The sequence below is a fragment of the Ostrinia furnacalis genome, unplaced genomic scaffold, assembly GCF_004193835.3.
Source record: "Ostrinia furnacalis isolate ACB-3 unplaced genomic scaffold, ASM419383v2 OfSCF7067, whole genome shotgun sequence".
Lineage (NCBI taxonomy): Eukaryota > Metazoa > Arthropoda > Insecta > Lepidoptera > Crambidae > Ostrinia > Ostrinia furnacalis.
This window is the reverse complement of record NW_021137306.1, coordinates 262,255-283,248: the sequence shown is the minus strand read 5'-3', so window position 1 is coordinate 283,248 and position 20,994 is coordinate 262,255. Positions and strand designations below refer to the sequence as shown.

Here is a 20,994-nt window from a genome sequence, read left to right as displayed (position 1 = left end):
AATAGCCCCATTGATTCATATCGTTATTCCCCAGGACACGATCCTGAACTCCATGTACCAACTATGGATCCTGGGCGCGCTGGACGGCACGGGCGCGCTGACGCCCCTCGGCCGGCAGATGGCGGAGTTCCCACTCGACCCGCCGCAGTGCCACATGCTCATAGTGTCGGCTGAGATGGGATGCAGTGCGGAGGTGCTCATCATAGGTATGTGCATCCCAGGACAATGTCCTGTCTCCATGTGCAAGCTGTGGACCCTAGGTACCTTAGACAGTAGCCGTGCGGAGGTCCTAGGACACGACCCTGATTCCAAATACCATTTGGATTTTTGTACCTTAGACACCAGGATGTAGTGCAGAGGTGCTCATTATAGATATGCATTCGTACATCCCAGGACAAGTACCTGATTTCTTGCACCAGCTGTGGATCCTAAATGATATAGGCAGACAGCAGGATGCCTTGACGAGGTGCTCATTATAGGTATGTGGATAGACTGGTAGATTATTTAGGGCGAGGGTTTGATCCTTTTAGACGTAGCTGAAGTCGTGGAGGATGGTGGACATGGCGAGGCGCCTCAGGGGATCAGATAAATCTTAGTATATGCCATGGTCTATAGGTACACGGAGTCGTTAGCGTGTATCAGCAAGTAGTAAATAGTTTCCGTTAGTTTCAATAGATGTCACACTCACTCTGGTCACAAATAAACTGAGTAACCAAGATATCGGCGATTTTCATTGGGTCTAAAACCTAACACCCCTCGCTAGTAAACAAAACAAAATGCTGATTTATTTAAATCGACTCATTCAGCGCGTTCGGTTAAAATAAGTGTGCGTTTACCTTAAGAGAGTTGTTATCTGTGAGCGTATTATTGTCAAATACACTACTGACAAACTGTCACTTTAGTGGGGGTAGTCAAATAAAAAAGGATGGTAGATCGTTTAGTAGGTAGATCTGTTTTTATTGGAGGGTAGTTGAACAGGAAGCGTGGTCGATCTGTTTTAAAGGTTTTAATTTATTAATTAATGAACTTTAGTGTACAAATCTGGTGTTATTTTGTGTTCTTAAGTGCAGTGAAGTAATAAATTTAAGAAAACATTGAAACACTTCGAATTTGAGCGCGCATCGAGTGTCAATTGGTCTGTCCTTATGAACAACCATTTTTGAAACCGATGATAGTGGACACATGTTTGTACCCATTTTCGATTTTTTGTCATATTGAATCCACATCAAGTAAACTAACCTAGTGAAAACTTTCTTTAGACCCTATGGCGTCTAACGAAAGTTAATTTCGAGGAATTCATGAAAAACAATAAGACACCCCGCAGACTGCAGACTTTGTCGGCCGATAGTTTGGTAGGGCTGTTAATCAGTATGAACATGACGTATGGAAGCGCCCACTACACCGATTTAGCCGTTTCCTCATACAAATTTGATACCACCTAATATTATGTTTGTGTCTCACATCCTAAATATGGATTACTCATCATCATCATCATCATCTCAGCCATAGGACGTCCACTGCTGAACATAGGCCTCCCCCAATATGGCTAGTGCAGGGGTCGATCATGGCAAGGCAAAAAATACTACATGATTGTGTACTAAACTATGCTGTTTCATTTAAGATTTCAAGAAGTATGTAAGTGGTAGATCGCCCTGGGTTTCGTTAGTAAACAGTAGATCTTATGTCTAATCAAGTTGGCCACCCTTGGGCTAGTTCATTCAGTAGACTGTTTTATTTATGAATGTTGCTGTTTATTTCCTTAATAAATAAATAAGTAAATTAACCCTTATTACCTTGCAGTATCCATGCTGTCAGTCCCATCTGTATTCTACCGGCCGCAAGGACGCGAGGAAGAAGCGGACTCCGTCAAGGAAAAGTTTCAAGTGCCTGAGTCGGACCATCTAACACTGCTGCATTTGTACAACCAGTGGAAGGCTAACAAGTGAGTTTAATGCCCATACTTGTACTGGATGCTTTGAAATTAATTATTGTACTTTTTTTTTATCCACAACGAGGAAGCTCTTGGCCTGTATCTCACCTGATGGTACCTAAGTGATGATCAGGCCAAAGGTGGAAGCGAGCTTCACCCGGAATCCTCAACCACGGAGGAACTGGCTGGAACTGGCTTTCTCAAAAGTAGCAGCTTTCTTGTATAATAAGCTGTGATATAAGCTTTATAATTTTGTTTATTCGACTTTATTTATTCTAAGTATCTATTGCATTACCTACTCAATCACACACAAATCATTGCACAAAACAGGTTTTAATTAATTTTACTTGGTGTGTTATGGCGTGATATCACTTGGACTACCATTTCCGTTGAAATTACGTCATCGAATATTAACTGAAATTTGTATTTTGAGTTTCTTTGCAATTAATCAATAGTTAGTCAATTCATTTGGTAGAATCATACATAATCCATAACTTAGACATGTTTTGACTCATAAAAATAATGTCAGTAGATTGGTGGTGGTATCAACTATAAGATCGTTTCATCCACTCGGACGCGCCCTACCAATTTTTGTTCTCGGTCGCGCGGGGTGCGGAGAGTTTGATCCGAGCAATCAGAGCGTCATTATTGTAGTGTGCGTGTGCACTCATGGATAATTTAGCATGTACCGATAACACTCAAACATTAGCTAAAGAATGGTGGGGCGCGTCTTCGTCTATGAAACGATTTAATACCCTATTGTTCTATGAATCAAGTGTCAACATTAAATTCTCCCGCAGATATTCCAGCCAGTGGTGCACCGAGCACTTCGTCCACGGCAAGGCCATGCGAAAAGTGCGTGAAGTGCGACAACAGCTGAAGGACATCCTACAGCAACAACGCCTGCCGCTCGCGTCGTGCGGGACTGACTGGGACACTGTTCGCAAATGCATCTGTTCTGGTGAGCTTATATCATCATCATCGTCACAAATCATTTCAGCCTTTGGCCACGAACGGACTTTTCCCATGTGTCGTATCTAGCGCTGCAAATCCTGGTATCTATGTATCTAACTTAAATTGTATGTATTTTTTTAGTACCGCCTGTTATTTTGCATTATTACTGTTTTTATTTTATCAAGATATACCTCTTAGTTTAAAAGTTATTACGTTTTCTTTAAAATAACAAATTGAAAGAAAAAAAATGTAATATTTAAAAAAAACTCGGATATTTTTACCTTTTTTTCGTCGATAAAAATAGGTCTAGTTTCACCTTTTTTTCATATGTGCACTTTATCAAGACTCACACTGTATGATCTAGCAGTGGTTAAATGAAATATTGAAATTAAGATTTGAGATTTTTTTTTACCCATATCAGAGAAGCTTTTGACCTTGACTTGCGTTTCACGGTAAAAGCCAGCTTCATCTCAAATCCTCAACCACAGTAGAGCTGGTCATCTTAGCTCGAACTGTACAAGTCAAAACTTTATTTTGCTTCCAAGCTCATTTGTCTACTGCCCACTTTCAGAATAAATTATTTTGAGCGCCCCCATTAAATTTTCAAGAGTCAAATGCTCAGTCGGTGTCTAAGAGACCTCCTAAGTAGATGAAATTACAAATGGCCTACCAAGCCTCTACACCAGTGGTTCTTAACCTTTATGTCATGAGGGACCATTTTACCAAATTTCTGTCTTGTCAGGGACCACCTAATAATCGGTCAAAACCAGTTTGACTGCAAAAATCTGTTAAAAGTGGTTTTGACCAAGGTGTGCAAGTGCACATCGTGGATCACTTGGAATGCCTCCAGGGACCACCAGTGGTCCGCGGACCACCGGTTAACAACCATTGCTCTACAGTGTAGAGACCCCCTTTAAGCCTGCAGCGCCCACAAGGGGGCGTTATCGCCCACTTTGGGAAAGACTGTTATAATACCTTAGAACTAATCAAAATTTCCATATCTTCCAGCGTACTTCCAACAAGCGGCCCGCCTCAAAGGCATCGGCGAGTACGTAAACTGTCGTACCGGCATGCCGTGCCACCTGCACCCGACGTCGGCTCTGTTCGGGCTGGGCTCGTCGCCGGACTACGTGGTGTACCACGAGCTCATGATGACGGCCAAGGAGTACATGCACTGCGTCACAGCTGTTGACGGCCGCTGGCTGGCCGAGCTGGGGCCGATGTTCTTCTCGCTCAAGGAGACTGGCAAGTGAGTGGAGTTTCTTCAGGATGTTATTTTTGCAGAAACATGTCTGGATTCTTATCGCGGAAGGAGATAAGCGAGGAAAAATATTTCTTCTCGCTCAAGGAGACTGGCAAGTGAGTGGTGGACTCTTTTTGCAGAAAACATGTTTGGATAGATTCTTATCGCTGAAGGAGACAAGCGAGGAAAGATGTTATCACCAGACGGGAACAGCTGTGTGCTTCCCAGCTGCATTCTTCGCGCTCACTTATGGCGAGTGACGGAGCATCTGGGTCTTATTAGTGGGAATGTCTCGTACTGCTGGTTCGGTGTGCCTCAAAAAACCTACCGTTGATGCAAAATAGAATGCATTTTCCCCGTCAAAAAACTACTCTCTAGTGTTACTAGAGGGCGCTAGGTTAATGATTGCAGACGGACGCTACATGATCTAGGGACGCCTCTTGAGGAGCTGTGGTATTGAAGGCTTCTTCCGGAATCCCAGTTCCCTTCCACTTATGGCGAGTGACGAAGCATCGGGGTCTTATGGCTCGTTCTTTTGACTTAGTGAGCCTCACATAATCTTCCCTGTCCCTGCAAGGTGGGATATGCCTTTTACCCTCGTCATAAAAAGGTGAGTATGTGACCTGCCACCTGCACCCGACGTCGGCTCTGTTCGGGCTGGGCTCGTCGCCGGACTACGTGGTGTACCACGAGCTCATGATGACGGCCAAGGAGTACATGCACTGCGTCACAGCTGTTGACGGCCGCTGGCTGGCCGAGCTGGGGCCGATGTTCTTCTCGCTGAAGGAGACGGGCAAGTGAGTAGACTTTTTTGTCATTTTTGCAGAAAACATGTCTGGATAGATTCTTATCGCTGAAGGAGATAAGCGAGGAAAGATGTTAGCATCAGACGGGAACAGTTGTGTACTTTCCAGCTGCTTTCTTCGCGCCCACTTATGGCGAGTGACGGAGCATCTGGGTCTTATTAGTGGGTATGTCTTCACCTGCTGGCTCAGTGAGCCTCAGAAAACCTACCGTTGATGCAAAATAGAATGCATTCCCCGTCAAAAAACTACTCTCTGGTGTTACTAGATGGCGCTAGGTTAATGATTGCAGACGGGCGCTACATAATCTAGGGACGCCTCTTGAGGAGCTGTGGTATTGAAGGCTTCGTCTGGAATCCCAGTTGCCTTCCACTTATGGCGAGTGACGAAGCATCGGGGTCTTATGGCTCGTTCTTTTGAGTCAGTGAGCCTCACATAATCTTCCCTGTCCCTGCAAGGTGGGATATGCCTTTTATCCTCGTCATAAAAAGGTGAGTATGTGACGTGCCACCTGCACCCGACGTCGGCTCTGTTCGGGCTGGGCTCGTCGCCGGACTACGTGGTGTACCACGAGCTCATGATGACGGCCAAGGAGTACATGCACTGCGTCACAGCTGTTGACGGCCGCTGGCTCGCTGAATTGGGACCGATGTTCTTCTCACTTAAGGAGACGGGCAAGTGAGTGGAGTTTTTTGAGGATGTTGTTTTTGCAGAAACATGAGTGGATTCTTATCGCGGAAGGAGATAAGCGAGGAAAAATATTTCTTCTCGCTCAAGGAGACTGGCAAGTGATTGGTGGACTCTTTTTGCAGAAAATATGACTGGATAAATTCTTATCGCTGAAGCAGACACGCGAGGAAAGATGTTAGCATCAGACGGGAACAGCTGTGTGCTTCCCAGCTGCATTCTTCGCGCTCGCTTATGACGAGTGACGGAGCATCTGGGTCTTATTAGTATGTCTCGTCCTTCTGACTCAGTGTGCCTCAGAAAACCTACCCTGTTGATGCAAGATAGAATGCATTTTCCCCGTCAAAAAACTACTCTCTAGTGTTTCTAGAGGGCGCTAGGTTAACGATTGCATACGGGCGCTACATGATCTAGGGACGCCTCTTGAGGAGCTGTGGTATTGAAGGCTTCGTCCGGAATCCCAGTTCCCTTCCACTTATGGCGAGTGACGGAGCATCGGGGTCTTATGGCTCGTTCTTTTGACTCAGTGAGCCTCACATAATCTTCCCTGTCCCTGCAAGGTGGAATATTCCTTTTACCCTCGTCATAAAAAAGGTGAGTATGTGACCTGCCACCTGCACCCGACGTCGGCTCTGTTCGGGCTGGGCTCGTCGCCGGACTACGTGGTGTACCACGAGCTCATGATGACGGCCAAGGAGTACATGCACTGCGTCACAGCTGTTGACGGCCGCTGGCTGGCCGAGCTGGGGCCGATGTTCTTCTCGCTCAAGGAGACTGGCAAGTGAGTGGTGGACTCTTTTTGCAGAAAACATGTTTGGATAGATTCTTATCGCTTAAGGAGGCGAGCGAAGAAAGATGTGAACAGCTGTGTGCTTCCCAGCTGCATTTTTCGCGCTCACTTATGGCGAGTGACGGAGCATCTGGGTCTTATTAGCATGTCTCGTCCTTCTGACTCAGTGAGCCTCAGAAAACCTACCCTGTTGATGCAAGATAGAATGCATTTTCCCCGTCAAAAAAACTATTCTCTAGTGTTACTAGAGGGAGCTAGGTTAATGATTGCAGACTGACGCTACATGATCTAGGGACACCTCTTGAGGGGCTGTGGTATTGAAGGCTTCGTCCGGAATCCCAGTTCCCTTCCACTTAGGTCAGGCCGAATGTGGAAGGGAGCTTCACCCGGAATCCTCAACAACGGAGGATCTGGATAGATTCTTATCCTAGAGTAGACTAGTATCAGACGGGAACAGCTATGTGCTCCCAGCTGCTCCCATCACTCCCCGTCTTAAGGGATTTATAGTTTTTTCCTCCCACATATGGCGAGTAATGGAGCATCGGGGTCTTTTTAGTGAGAAGGTATTTTTCGTCCTTTTTCTTCCTGTCTCGGCAAAGACGCATGCATTTTTCTTCACCTGCGCCCGACCTCTGCTCTGTTCGGGCTCTGGCTGATATTGTGTTCTGGAAAGAGGCTTAGTTTCTAGGAATTGTCTAGCTAGATATCTGTTGCAAGAGACTGGCAGAGACAGTGTTTATGTTCTTTAAAAAGTTCCTAACATTTATTGACTCCTTATGTGCCAGAATCATTATTTATCATTTATTTACTCATCCCAAGGTCCAACCGCGACAAGCGGAAAGAGGCAGCAGTGCACCTCCAAAGAATGGAAGAAGAGATGAAGTTAGCCGAACAGAAGATGGCCGAAGAGCGGAAGAAACGCGAAGAAGACGTGCCCGTCACGCAAGAAGTAGCGACTCCTGGTCTTAACACGCCGCGACGCGCGCCGCAGCGGTTGGGACTTTGAAGCTTACGCCTTGGGAATAAGGGATATAATGGCTTCCAACAATGGACTTCAATAGTACACTACCAGACAATCTGTTCAGAATAAAAATCGTGTCAAAAAACGCGTCAAATCAAGTATACAAAAAGCGCACGTAAATTATTACGTCACCATAAACAAAAACATGAACTCTATGTTCATAGGGCAACAGTTAACATTAACGTTTGATTCTTTGAGAGACGTGATTCCGTTTTAGGTTTTGCAGCAATAAGAAATTGACGTCACGTCTGGTTATTTGAGATCAAAAACAAATCGAATTCAATAATTGGAAACTATTTGGGTTTCCAAAGAAAAGCAATAAAATTCAATTCAATTCAATTCAAATTCAAAAAGCAATAAAAGAAACCTATACTACATCAACGCTCAATTTAAGACTAACTCAATCCACGTTGTATCGATTAAGTTATTATTATTATAAATTAAGATTTGTACGTACAATTCAATGTGTATGAAATAAAAAACCATCATTATTTTTGAAACAAAACTTTTATTCAATATAATCACCGTCGAATAAACTTAATATCTGAACAACTATGTATAAGGAAGCCGGTTGGCAGTACCCTAGTATACGATAAGTCGGGCGCGGTAGCGTGCGATTATGGCCTTTGCATCTGTTGGATTTAGGTCCAATTTCAGTCTAGTACTAGCTTATTCTATTGCTGACGCTGTTAATACAGGGTGTCCCAAAATTAGCACGTCACACTGACACTGGAGGTAGCTGAGTCTAAGACGCATCGAACAAGCTTAATGTCCATAGAAAGTTTCATAAGTTTTAAGATATGATCAATTTTATTTATTCATTTCCATAGAAAAGTGATGAGTTTTGAAATATGACTCATATTAGTTATTTTTAAAAATGGACTTAATATACTTTTTAGATGCGTCGTAAGCTCATTTACATCTGGTGTCACACTATGGAGCGAAATTGAGATTTATGGACATAGCGTTTTTTTTCACAATTTCTATTTGAAAAAAATACCTATCGATAGGTTATGTTATTCTGATGAATAAATGCTTCACAAGTTTTTCTCTAAAACCAATAGTTTGACTGGAAAAAAATATTTTCCATTTTCGTTGTATGGAATGAAACATAAAGTGGTCGATTTCGACTAAGCCTTGACAGATCTTGCTTTGAAACTACTTAAGCCTTGTTCTATGGCTTGTTGACTGTAATCCTACGCTATCAGCGCGCATTCAAATTTGCCCGTTCACAAGTTATGAGGTTCTGAAAAATTAAAAAAAAGTAAGTAAAAGTGACTTTTTTTTGGAATATCTTTAAAGATTTAACAAAAATATAAAGATTTTATACGTTAATAATGTAAATTAACCTTAAATTACTGCTAAAAACACATTTTACTAAACTTAAAAGGAATTAAATCAGCGATTTTTTTTTATTCCATACAACGAAAATGGAAAATATTTTTTTCCAGCCAAACTATTGGTTTTAGAGAAAAACGTTCATAATATTTATTCATCAGAATAACATACCCTATCGACAGGTATTTTTTTTAAACAGAAATTGTGAAAAAAAAATCGCTGATTTAATTCCTTTTAAGTTTACTAAAATGTGTTTTTAGCAGTAATTTAAGGTTAATTTACATTATTAACGTATAAAATCTTTATATTTTTGTTAAATCTTTAAAGATATTCCAAAAAAAAGTCACTTTTACTTACTTTTTTTTAATTTTTCAGAACCTCATAACTTGTGAACGGGCAACTTTGGATGCGCGCTGATAGCGTAGGATTACAGTCAACAAGCCATAGAACAAGGCTTAAGTAGTTTCAAAGCAAGATCTGTCAAGGCTTAGTCGAAATCGACCACTTTATGTTTCATTTCATACAACGAAAATGGAAAATATTTTTTTCCAGTCAAACTGTTGGTTTTAGAGAAAAACTTGTGAAGCATTTATTCATCAGAATAACGTAACCTATCGATAGGTATTTTTTTCAAATAGAAATTGTGAAAAAAATCGCTATGTCCATAAATCTCAATTTCGCTCCATAGTGTGTCAGTGTGACGTGCAAATTTTGGGACACCCTGTATTATAATTTATTGATGTGGATCATGACAATCGATTTCTGCGAATTTATTTCTTTAAGATTACCGTACAAATATTATTATTAGCATGAGGCCACCGTCACACTATACTAACGCCAGTTATAAAATAGTTTAGATTGTTGATTATGAAATCACTCAGCTTGCATAATTTTGGGTCTAATGCACAAACAAAAGGCTCAACCCTTTAAAACTACTACTCGAACACTTTTGTCTCAAAATAAAAACACTTTCCCAATCTAAATTGCCGACAGCTCTATTTTCTTGAGACTTCAACGATTCATCATCATCATCATCATTTCAGCCATAGGACGTCTACTGCTGAACATATGCCTTCCCCAATGACTTCCACATCGCACGGTTGGTAGCGGCCTGCATCCAGCGCCTTCCTGCTACCTTTATTCTACAACGATTATTTCATTGAAATTGTTGTAATTTATAGGATCAACCCTCTTGGTTTGTGCATTATATCCAAAACAATTGTTTAATTGAATTTTAGCCGGTTTAAATACTCAACGTATCGTATATTAATTACATTATGAATGTTTTAAAATAAAATACATTTGTCTTTCGATGTGTTGAGCATAAAAACCGCATTATATTAGAAAGACCGAGCGATTTCTTTACTGAACTCAATGAACGACATATTGCTTTATATAATATGTACAAATGTATTCACAATAACCACGTATAAACGGCACTGTATGTCTGTGATATATGAATTCTGTACAATGAGATCTAATAATGAATCAATTAGGCTACATTAATTGATGTAACTTTAACAGTCACATTTGGACAAGTAAGCGATGTCAGTCAATATGAATGAAAGAAAATGAAATTAGTATCAAAATATACATTAGGAAAAATATTTAATCAAACACGATACGATATCAAACGACTAAAGTATATAATATAAATTATTTGTTTCAATAAACAAGCTTATTTATGTGTTAGCATAATATTGTGATATCTTGTAAGAAAAGCCTCATTGGACTAGAATTTTAAAATCAGTAAAATCTATTACTTGGATGAGTTAAAACAATGACTGACACCAGTGAAAATAAAAACTTAATAATTCAAATTAAAAGATAATAATGACGCTAATCTAATTGGATTAATAAAACAACCGAGTTAAAACTAAATTTAAAATAATAATTATGTCTAACCAAACAGATATGTATGTAAAACACTAACCTAACAAAGGTTAAAAAGAGCCGTTATTTTCTTAGTCACTAACACGTTCAGCTAGCGTTAAATACCAAAATATTACTTTAAAAGGCCTGTTAAGGACATAGAAATAAACATTCTATACTATTTGGAACGATTCGATACAAAACATATTTTTAAACCCTCAACTGTTTATAGAATATATATTTTCAATCACATATATTTATACTATTTAAAACCACTAATATGAGTACTTATACTCGTAGCCATTTCTTTATGCGAATCCGTTATAACTCTTAGGAATCGATGCCATACGTAAGAACACATCAATTTATTGCCCAGCTCAACCACAGATTGATAAAAATAAAATAATGTGTTCTGAATGTTGACAAAAATATTTTTTTTTACAGTTGACAACCCTGTCTGGTACGACAAAAAATCAAACAAAAAGACTGATAAGCAAAAATATGTCGCATTCTCAACATATACCTACCGTTCACAAATTATAACGATGTCAGGCGAATTACAATCGTGACTTTAAAATTAAAAACTGTAGGATGATTCTCTGTTCGGAACTCACGTAGCGATCATTATCTGAAGTGTTTAAAGTGGCAAAAAATGGCAATAATCGAGTACATAAAGCATTACAAGTCACTCGAATAATTCGCCAGAAATCACATTCCTAAACTTACGAGAAAGTAATGCAGACATCGAATCTATTAGGCACTATAATGAGTAATGTATCGGCGAATCCTTTGACTGCTATGTTCGTCTCGCGTTCCCCGTGGGTAGTAACATTTATGGATAATTTTCACGACCAACCCTCCTCTAGATATAATTTTTACACATCTGAAACATCTAACCTCAACAACACTTCTAAGATTACAAAATAATTTATAGTAACCCTTATTAGTACCAAATTGGTGTTTTACTACATTTTTAAACTAAAAAGAAAAATCTCAGCGTCTAAATCTAAGGATACAATTGAAAGTTTTAATAACAAGATACAAAAATAGTCGAAAATATAGACTTGAAAAATTGTGATAGATCAAAACGGAGCTATATAATAATTGTATTATTTGCGAAGACATTAAACAAGCAAGAATTCACTTTAGGGGATTAATTGGCTCAAATTTATTCTTATGTTTTGCGAGGACTTGAAGAGCTATTGTCGAACAATGCATCAACCAATAATAATCTCTACAAAATAGCCTAAAGCAAAACATTTCTGAACTCACAGCATCGTTACATATCGTCAGGGCTAAGAATTATCGTCTCAAATTCAGCGATTCCCAATCTTTTTTACGGACTACAACGAGACTAACGCTCGTATTCACAAACATCACTATGAGGTCTCACCGTGCACGTGGACGCACAGGGTGACATACGAACCAATCACAGAGCTCTATTTAACGCTATGCGTTCGATTTGCTGCTTCATTTAAACAAGCATCATTTGTGAATACGGGTGTATAGATGCCCTCAAAATGTAAGTCGAACGCTACTTTCGACTTTGATATTTAACTTTTCTAGCACTTCGTCTGCATTAAGGCACATCTGAATCTCAATATTTCAGCACAAATTTCAATAATTGCAACGTGACCAATTAAAAAAGTGATCATTGCGAAAAATTTAACGCGATTGGTGCCCTAATGCCGTCGAGACTTTATTACTGCATTCTCTACTTCTTTGGGACTTCACCCCGAAGATTGGGAACCACTGTACCTTCTTAGCCCCTTTAAACAGCCTTCTTCCTCAACCGTCGAAGACAACTATCCATAACATTACCCCCTTAACCTAGCACAGCGCCGCATCCAGCCCGTGTTTCTCTATATACTTGCGGCGAGCCTCCGCTATCATATTAGCCTTTCTCTCCTGGAAGCTGAGTTGTCTATCGCGCGCATTCGTGGAGAATACTCCGGTAGGAGCCGGTGTGACGTAACGCGGCGCGGAAGGCCCGGGCGTGGCTTCGGGCGTGTAGGGACTCACGCCTTCGAGGAAGTTCGTTATAGTCACGTCCACGCTGCGGGTCGTTGCTGTGAATAATTGGGATGTATTAAATTAAAATACTTAGTGCAGACGGGTAAGTCGGTAAGGCGATGGGTGTCAGTCCTTTAGTGTCCGTGTAGGGAGCCAAGTATATTTTAGAAGTAAAAATGCGAAATAATTACCCTTTTCTAAAGTCCCTGAGACTGAAGGATTTTTTATTTTATTTTATTTTATTTATTTGGTTTACCAATAATTGTTACACCAATGCTTACAAAAAATTAGATAACAATAACTTAGAACTAAGTGCACAATAATAGTACGGTAAACACTGCATGCATGAAAGATTGACACGGTACACTTTTAAAGGTGTATATAATAGATATATATATAATATTAAAAAAGTGAGGCTCATCAACATTAATTTAGATGATGAAGTTGGTATTTAAGCCTGTTCAAAGAGGTACAAAAAATATCTATATCCCCATTAATATTGTTATTAAGATTTCTAGAAATCGTTGAAGCGTCACTGGCACTTTTTATAGTGTCACCCCTTGAATGTCTTAAGTCCCTAAAATACTTTATGACTCCTTGATTATCCCTGGAAATCTGGAATTCCTGGAAAGGACGCCTCAAGTGTTTCTGGGACATCTTGAACAGTAATAATTAAATTTATTTATTTCAAAAGTTTACATGTTAGCAGTAAAGTAAGGCACTGGTTCCCACACTAGGATTCCCTGTGTTGTGGGATCCAGTCTCTCTGTCCAGTCAGATCTGATTAAGTCAATACATATAAGTTTTAACAATAAAGTTAAAGAAAAGAAGCAATGGAATATGATAGCCGAGTGTAACTTGAAATAGTTGTAGTGTATGTGTGTTTGTGTTGCTACGGTACGGCCTACGGTACATTTTAGTGACACTGGGACTGCTAAAGTGTAGCTGGGATTCCTAAATTGTACTTGTGATCCCTGAAGTGTTCTTAAAATTCCTTTAATCTCCCTGAAACCTCCTTTAAGTATCTCTTAGTTCAATATGGCTCCATAATGTATCCATAGATAGTCAGCCACTCACCCAGGTCTCGCATGATGTCCCTCATGGGCACGGCGGGCAGCACCTCCTTGACCTGTCGCGCGAGGCGGGCCAGCTCGGGCGGCGGCTCGCGGCGGCGCGGCGCGCGCCCGCCCGCGTTCAACTCCTCCCACTTGTACTCCGCTAGCTCCACCTGGGCAGTAGACGATGAAGGAACGTCAGGATTATGAAACTCTGTATCGTTCGTTCGTTTTCGAAAGACGTCCACTGCTGGACAAAGGCCTCCCCCAAGGATTTCCACAAAGACCGGTCCTGCGCCGCTCGCATCCAGGCACCTCCCGCGACCCTGTATAGTATAGTCCGTATAATCTGCTAACTCCTTCGGCAGGATATAGTTAAAGAATGGTAGAATGAAGCTGAGTAATTTAAGCAAATCAGTGTGAAAGTGGTCTTGTTCTATTGGACTACGGAGTTGACCGTAATCACGCAAACGTCAGAGTGGCCAGTGCAGCGTGAGACGAAATAATGCATTTGCCTCTAGTAAATCAAAGGAAATCGTGCTCATGCAGTGAATTACGATAAGTAATGCAAAGCTCAACTCAGGCCTCGCAAAGTCGCATACTGTAATCTAGGAATTGTGTATCTCTTTCAACGTGCCTGAAGAAGAGTAAAACGTGAAAATTTTAAGTAAGTAAGAAACGCTGCTCTATCCTCTCAGCGAAAGAAAATTCATAACTTTCACAACTAGTAGCCAACTTCTGAGTGTTTTAAGTGACTGACCTTTTTTCCTCGCCCAGTCACTAAAAATATCGTATCCACTCACCCCGAGCCCATCAGCGATGGCCTGTCGTATCCTCGCGGCGAAGGCAGCATCGTCATCGTCGTGCCTCTCCAAAGCGGGTAGAAGCGTGATACTAAACACGGTGGCCGGCGTCCACAGGAACCACCAGGCGTCCGACCAGGGGAACATACATACTACGAGGGTCTATTCAATACTTACATACCACCAGTCTGACATCAGTGTCCCAAACCCGATAGCTTTAGATCAGTCTTTCCCAAAGTGGGCGATAACGCCCCCTTGTGGGCGCTGCAGGCTTAAAGGGGGGCGGTAAGAGACCCAGAAAAAAAAATCGGGACGTTGTGTAGAGGCTTGGGAGGCGTCATTTACTAGGAGTTCTCTTAGACACCGACTGAGCACTCGACTCTCGACTGCAAATGGGGGCGCTAAAAAGAATCTATTCTCAAAGTGAGCAGTAGACAAAACAAGTTTGGGAACCGATGCTTTAGATCACTGGTTCCCAAAGAGGGGGGCGCGCCCCCTAGGGCAGGCGCAAAGACCTTTAAAGGGGGACGCGGGCCTGTGTGCTTAAGTATAAAAAACCTGGGACCGCTGAGAGAATGTATTCCAGACTGCTCGATACGACCAATAAATAATCTTGACTGGAGGAGGGGGGGCGCGGAATTTTTTGTATGGTCGAACCAATGCTTTAGATCGAAGGTTAGGGAGACCAAAGGATGTTAGTCAAAATTGTTTGACACAGCCAAAATGTGTCAGCGACTGATCTTCAGCTCTTCCAATTTTCCATGTTGCCTTTCCTCAACATTTGATACTCTAAAGCCTGGTCCGTGAGCACGTGGAATCCCGTCCAATGACCCCCAAGCTGCCCATCCTTGTCGCTCGCATGTAATGTTGCTGTCGCGCTCGCACACTCACTGCGGGCGACCAGGCTTTAGAGAAGATTACTTTTTTTGACTCACCCCAAGCCCATCAGCGATAGTCTGCCGTATCCTCGCGGCGAAGGCAGCGTCATCATCGTCGTGCCTCTCCAAAGCGGGTAGAAGCGTGATACTAAACACGGTGGCCGGCGTCCACAGGAACCACCACGCGTCCGACCAGGGGAACATACATACTACGAGGGTCTATTCAATACTTACATACCACCAGTCTGACATCAGTGTCCCAAACCAGATAGCTTTAGATCAGTCTTTCCCAAAGTGGGCGATAATGCCCCCTTGTGGGCGCTGCAGGCTTAAAGGGGGGCGGTAAGAGACCCAGAAAAAAAATCGGGACGTTGTGTAGAGGCTTGGGAGGCGTCATTTACTAGGAGGTCTCTTAGACACCGACTGAGCACTCGACTCTCGACTACAAATGGGGCCGCTAAAAAGAATCTATTCTCAAAGTGGGCAGTAGACAAAACAAGTTTGGGAACCGATGCTTTAGATCACTGGTTCCCAAAGAGGGGGGCGCGCCCCCTAGGGGAGGCGCAAAGACCTTTATAGGGGGACGCGGGCCATTTATGTGCTTAAGTATAAAAAACCTGCGACCGCCAGAGAATGCATTCCAGACTGCTCGATACGACCAATAAATAATCTTGACTGGGCGGACTTTTTTGTATGGTCGAACTAATGCTTTAGATCGAAGGTTAGGGATACCAAAGGATGTTAGTCAAAATTGTTTGACACACCCCAAATGTGTCAGCGACTGATCTTCAGCTCTTCCAATTTTCCATGTTTCCTCAACATTTGATACTCTAGAGAGAAGATTACTTTTTTTGACTTACCCCAAGCCCATCAGCGATAGTCTGCCGTATCCTCGCGGCGAAGGCAGCGTCATCATCGTCGTGCCTCTCCAAAGCGGGTAGAAGCGTGATACTAAACACGGTGGCCGGCGTCCACAGGAACCACCACGCGTCCGACCAGGGGAACTTGTCGCGGGCGTCGGTTGCTCGATGTACCGTCACGTTGGTGAATGGCCGCTCGACAGCTGATGAAGATAAAATAGGAGTTTACTCATCACAATACCATCATTTGAGAGTAATATTTTTTTTTATGCATAACAAGGTAGGTATTTGACCACAATCGCACCTGATGTTAAGTGGGATGCAGTCTAGGATGGTACATATCTGCCCTGTAAGTGCCTATTCACTCTCGCCTTGAAAAGGCCCGGATTATATGTAGTTTTCGGGAAAGACAGCAGCAGGCAACGAATTCCTGTCCCTAGCTGTTCGCATTATAAGAGTCATCGAAACGCTTAGTGCGAGCTGGTGGAATGTCAACAATATAGGGATGGTACGCTAACCTGCGTTTGGTTCCCCGATGATATTAATTCGTGTAATTCTTTCGCACATTCTATTTTTTATTAGACGGGACGTCACAAAAATAAATACAGGTATCTACAGTCGACATAAAGCAAAAAGTCACTTATGCCCGTTTTCACCATCAATCCATATCAAATCCATCCATCAAAGTGACCATAGGGGTCACTTAAAAATTAGGGATTGATGGTGAAAACGGGCATTACTCACTCATCAAGAAATCTCAGAAACTACAAGCGCTAGGAGTCTCAAATTTTGCATGAGGGGTTCCTTTTAAAAAAATTCAACCCCTAAAAAGGTTTTAAGGTTTGTCGTCCGTCGGTTGTGTGTTGTTGTTGTGTCGGTTGTCCGTCTACTCCGAAAAACGTTATCCGAAGTTTGTTACCATCCCTCTCTCAATGCTAGCATGGGCTTTAGCGAAAGATAGGCCCGAATCTACATAAATAGCGTTTCTGAATAGCCCCCTGTATTGAAAAACAGTACTATAAGTAGCGCATGCGTATGACGATTCCATCGTCGAGTGCTCGCCGTAAGTTTTAGCCTAGTCGTACAGACTAAAGCCTGGCTATTACTAAAGCGATGAAGAATGTGGTATACTCACTGATAGCTAGCGGCTGCACGCGGTTGCCGAGGGGACAGGGCCAGTCGGTGAAGCGCAGCACGCCGCGCCCGTTGGCGGCGCCGCCTTCTGGTTGCAGTAGAACCGGCTGGCTGGCGCATTCGCCGAAGTGCTGTCTGCACACACAATTAATAAATAAAGGCTTAGGCATACCAAACGCGGGGCAGTAGCAGCGCAGTTTGAATGCGGGCCCGCGCAAGTTGTAATACAAGAAACTCTTTGAAGTGTGTCACATCAAATCTGAACACGGGTACGCGCTCCGACCGCGCCGCACTGCAACTGCCGAACGACAAACGAGGCGACGCGGGAGCGGGACAGAAGCGGCGCGAGCGCGGGCCTGCGCTGTTGTATTACTATGGCGGCCATATTAGCATGACACACCGGACGCAGGCCGGTAGCAGCGCGTTGAAAGCGGTTTTCGAATATTTAAATTTTTGACAACCGCCCGCGTTGCAACTGCTTTGAAACTGCGCTGCTTTCAGTGTGCCTCAGCCGCGCTGCAACTGACCCGCACTGCTTCTGACCCGCGTTTGGTCTGTGGAAGCCTTGAACGTTACTCATTAAACCTATAGGCTAAGAACTCACGACGCGCGAACGTGGCGGGCGATAATCGCAAGACGGGCAGTTAAGTCACTGGTACAAAATGGTCGCCCGCCAATCGAACGCAGAGCGCGCGGGCGAAAACCGCCGAGGCTGCGATTACCGCGGCCCGCGCGATTCTACTAGTTGCCCGCCGGTGTCGCGGGACCCGTATACAACCGCGCCCGCTGCGGGCGAAAACCGCGTCGTGAGTTGTGCTTTATTTTTTTACATAAGTATCTGCATTCTACAGAAGCTGTGGGCCCGCAACCGCCGCGGGCGCGGGTGAAAATCGCGCCGTGAGTTCTTAGCCATAGTGCGCTTTCGCATTTACTTGACTGTCGCGCGACTCGTAATTTCATACTATATGATAGCGCGGCATCAGCATTTTTAATGTAAATCCACTCCCTAATGTGAGGTGGTCTTAGAATGAAAGTGAAGCGTTATGTTTAACAGTTTCAAGGACGTCGATACCGCCGTATCAGGCGTATCAATGATACGGGGCCACCAAGGCCAGATTAAGGCAACCGCCTAGGGACCCCACATAACAGTTATGTCCCACGCGAAATTTAACGGCGCTTGACGCTTCATAGAACTAGTGTAAATTCGTCGAGGTCGGACACGAATTAGACCACCCCTTAAAAACAGCGGCTGTCCGCAAAATTTGAGGCAGAAGCTTTAGGCTAAGATTTTTTAAGGTTAATCACTCGCTTACCTGGGCCGCGTGATTAAGAGGAGGAAATTAAAAACGTTATAACAGGGCCCCCAACATTTGAAAAGTGCTCAAACTTCAGTAATAATTATTTTCCGCGACCTTGAAACCGCATAATAGCGTTGAATGAGCCATTAGCCATGACACAGAACTGTGACCCGGTAATTCACAGGTTAAACAACCAAAACCATTGTAACTATAAAAAGTATACATGAAATATACACATTACTTATTGTACTTACTTCCTAACAAACTGCGCAGCATTTCTTATACCCATCGTGGATGCAAAAAATGGAGGCACTTTCCACTTCTTTAACTGAAACAAAAAAGCTATTATGCTTAACTGAACAGCTGTAATAAATTATGTGATTATTGCATAATGACTTGTCCATTCGATAAAATCGCATGCATTAATTTTGTACCTCACTTTGCATTGCCTACAGAGTAATTAATGCACTAAAAATTTTTCACTATTTAAAAAACTAGAACAACAAAAAAACTATAAAAACACATCTTTTGGTCTTGTCATCATTGCATGCTTTACTTGTTTGAGTAAAGATGTGTTATTAGATCTTTGTCAATAAAAAAATAAACAAAACAAATCTCGAATCTCGATTTCATAGGGCATAAACTATGACGTCAGGCGCTACTAATCCCATACTACGCGGTACTTATCGTATTGTTTATCATCTGATTTGAAAACATTTATACATAAACAAAAAATCAGAAAGCAATCAGCACATTTTCTGCTATCATTAGCAGACTATGACTGAGTTGCACCACCTTATTTTAACCGTGACAATAACATTATCCGGTGCTTTTTGTACGGAGTTTGACAGATTTTTGACGATTGTCAAAGTTAAAGTAAGATGGTGCAACTCGGCCTATGTACTCAAAAATAACAAAGGATGGGAAATTATTTCCCACTTCCCGAATACATACACTTATGGTGCCCAGCACATGTGAGGCTGCAAGCGCGTCAAGACACGACACGCAGTTGGCCACCATCACGCTGCAGCGCGGATCTCTGCTGCCCTTTAGCTTGACGTACACTCCTGGAACAACGTTGTTGTGAAAACTCAGCGATGTAAATTATAAGTGCAGAAAAAATAACTGTCAACTTTTGTATTGAGTGGCCTTAGTAAGTGAAAACGGCAATATTGACTGTTTTCTATTAGCTATTAATTTCAGAATGTACACTCGACAGCAAATAAATCGCACCACCCGCGAAAAGCATTTTCNATAAGACCGAATGAGTATAAATATTCCAGAAAAATCCTCAAGGTTTCTATAAAAATTTCCTACAGTACACAGTCCTTTTCTGAAGCTTCCTTTTTCCGTTGATCAAACACAACACACCCTGTATATTTATTACATGCGGTCGCTTGTCGCATGAGGATTACAAACGGGACAGTGCGGCACGTGCGCGGGCGCACATTAAAGTGATAACGTCACGCACTTGACCGCAGCGTTCGAGAATGGACAATCAAGTACAGACGGCACATCAGTCTTTACTTTTTTTGTTGAAAACTCGGCCCTATTACAACGAACATAAGATGCCATAGAGTTTAGCTTGTCTGCCGTTGTTTTTACCAAAAGCAGTGCGTATTCTCAGCAATACGTTAGGCTTAACACGGATGTATTTTATGTAGTCGTAATAGAAGCGATTTTGCGACAAAAATGAATGGTCTGTAATGTGTAACAAAAGCAGTGCCAGTTCTCCAGTCACGAGTAGAAAACGACATGTGGTCTAAGTACATTTCAATCGATGAATGCGTTAAACGACAATTTAGGATAAATACTCGTTTTTGTATTAAGATCTACTTTCTTCCTGTCACCAACGCATTAGTGGCCAACTTTGGGCTTGCAGACAGGAAATTATAACATTTTGTAGTTTCAAAATGGCGAATTTGTTCAATTCTCTCAATCTTAACTATCAAAAAGAAGCACTTTTCTTGAAAATATTTAGAAAATCTTTACTTTGCCTCTGAAAGAGACATTTAAGGTGCTTGGTGAACATAGAGATGTTTCTGCTTTAGAAATAGTAGGATGCATTTACGTTATAAGATTCCTTGACCGTGTAAGAAAATACCAAAAATTCCTGTAAATTGCGAAGTCGTCCCGCCCGTCAAGACCATAAAAGCTTCCTAATTTGCGATTATTGCGTCCTAGCACAACATCCCCTTTCAATTCGTAATCAAGTAGGTAAATTGTTCTAGTACTCAGGCAGAGGACAAAGGGTCTAAATTGGCCTAGCCATCCATGGTAATTCAAGGTATAATAGCCCTAACGGTAGTGTTGAT

The 20,994-nt window shown here is 42.2% G+C and overlaps 2 protein-coding genes across 2 annotated transcripts in view; one reads left to right on the top strand and one right to left on the bottom strand.

Moving 5' to 3' along the window:
* The window catches only part of l(1)G0007 (ATP-dependent RNA helicase l(1)G0007), a 131,008-nt gene extending 123,261 nt beyond the window's left edge, over positions 1-7,747 (top strand). Inside the window, exons 17-21 of the mRNA XM_028319038.1 lie at positions 35-206; positions 1,801-1,942; positions 2,731-2,891; positions 3,893-4,133; positions 7,227-7,747. Of these exons, the coding sequence (XP_028174839.1) occupies positions 35-206; positions 1,801-1,942; positions 2,731-2,891; positions 3,893-4,133; positions 7,227-7,413 (903 nt within the window). The 3' untranslated portion in view covers positions 7,414-7,747. The remainder of the gene's footprint in view (positions 1-34; positions 207-1,800; positions 1,943-2,730; positions 2,892-3,892; positions 4,134-7,226) is intronic.
* Positions 7,748-9,487: 1,740 nt separating this feature from the next.
* On the bottom strand, positions 9,488-19,773 carry LOC114363348 (ancient ubiquitous protein 1). Its single transcript, XM_028319036.1, has 7 exons — positions 19,634-19,773; positions 18,934-19,007; positions 17,383-17,516; positions 16,384-16,450; positions 15,445-15,580; positions 13,729-13,879; positions 9,488-12,707 (listed from the first exon to the last, which is right to left on the bottom strand). Exons 1-7 carry the CDS (start codon positions 19,697-19,699, stop codon positions 12,469-12,471), a joined length of 867 nt encoding a protein of 288 aa, XP_028174837.1. The 5' UTR covers positions 19,700-19,773; the 3' UTR covers positions 9,488-12,468.
* Positions 19,774-20,994: the final 1,221 nt, after the last annotated feature.

Coding starts and splice junctions, on each gene's coding strand:
- LOC114363348 (XM_028319036.1), bottom strand. CDS start 19,699: ATGGTGGCCAACTGCGTGTCGTGTCTTGACGCGCTTGCAGCCTCACAT. Junction 19,008..19,633: donor ATGTGCTGGGCACCATAAGT/GTATGTATTCGG, acceptor TTTTTGTTTCAG/TTAAAGAAGTGGAAAGTGCC. Junction 17,517..18,933: donor GCTGCGCAGTTTGTTAGGAA/GTAAGTACAATA, acceptor TTGTGTGTGCAG/ACAGCACTTCGGCGAATGCG.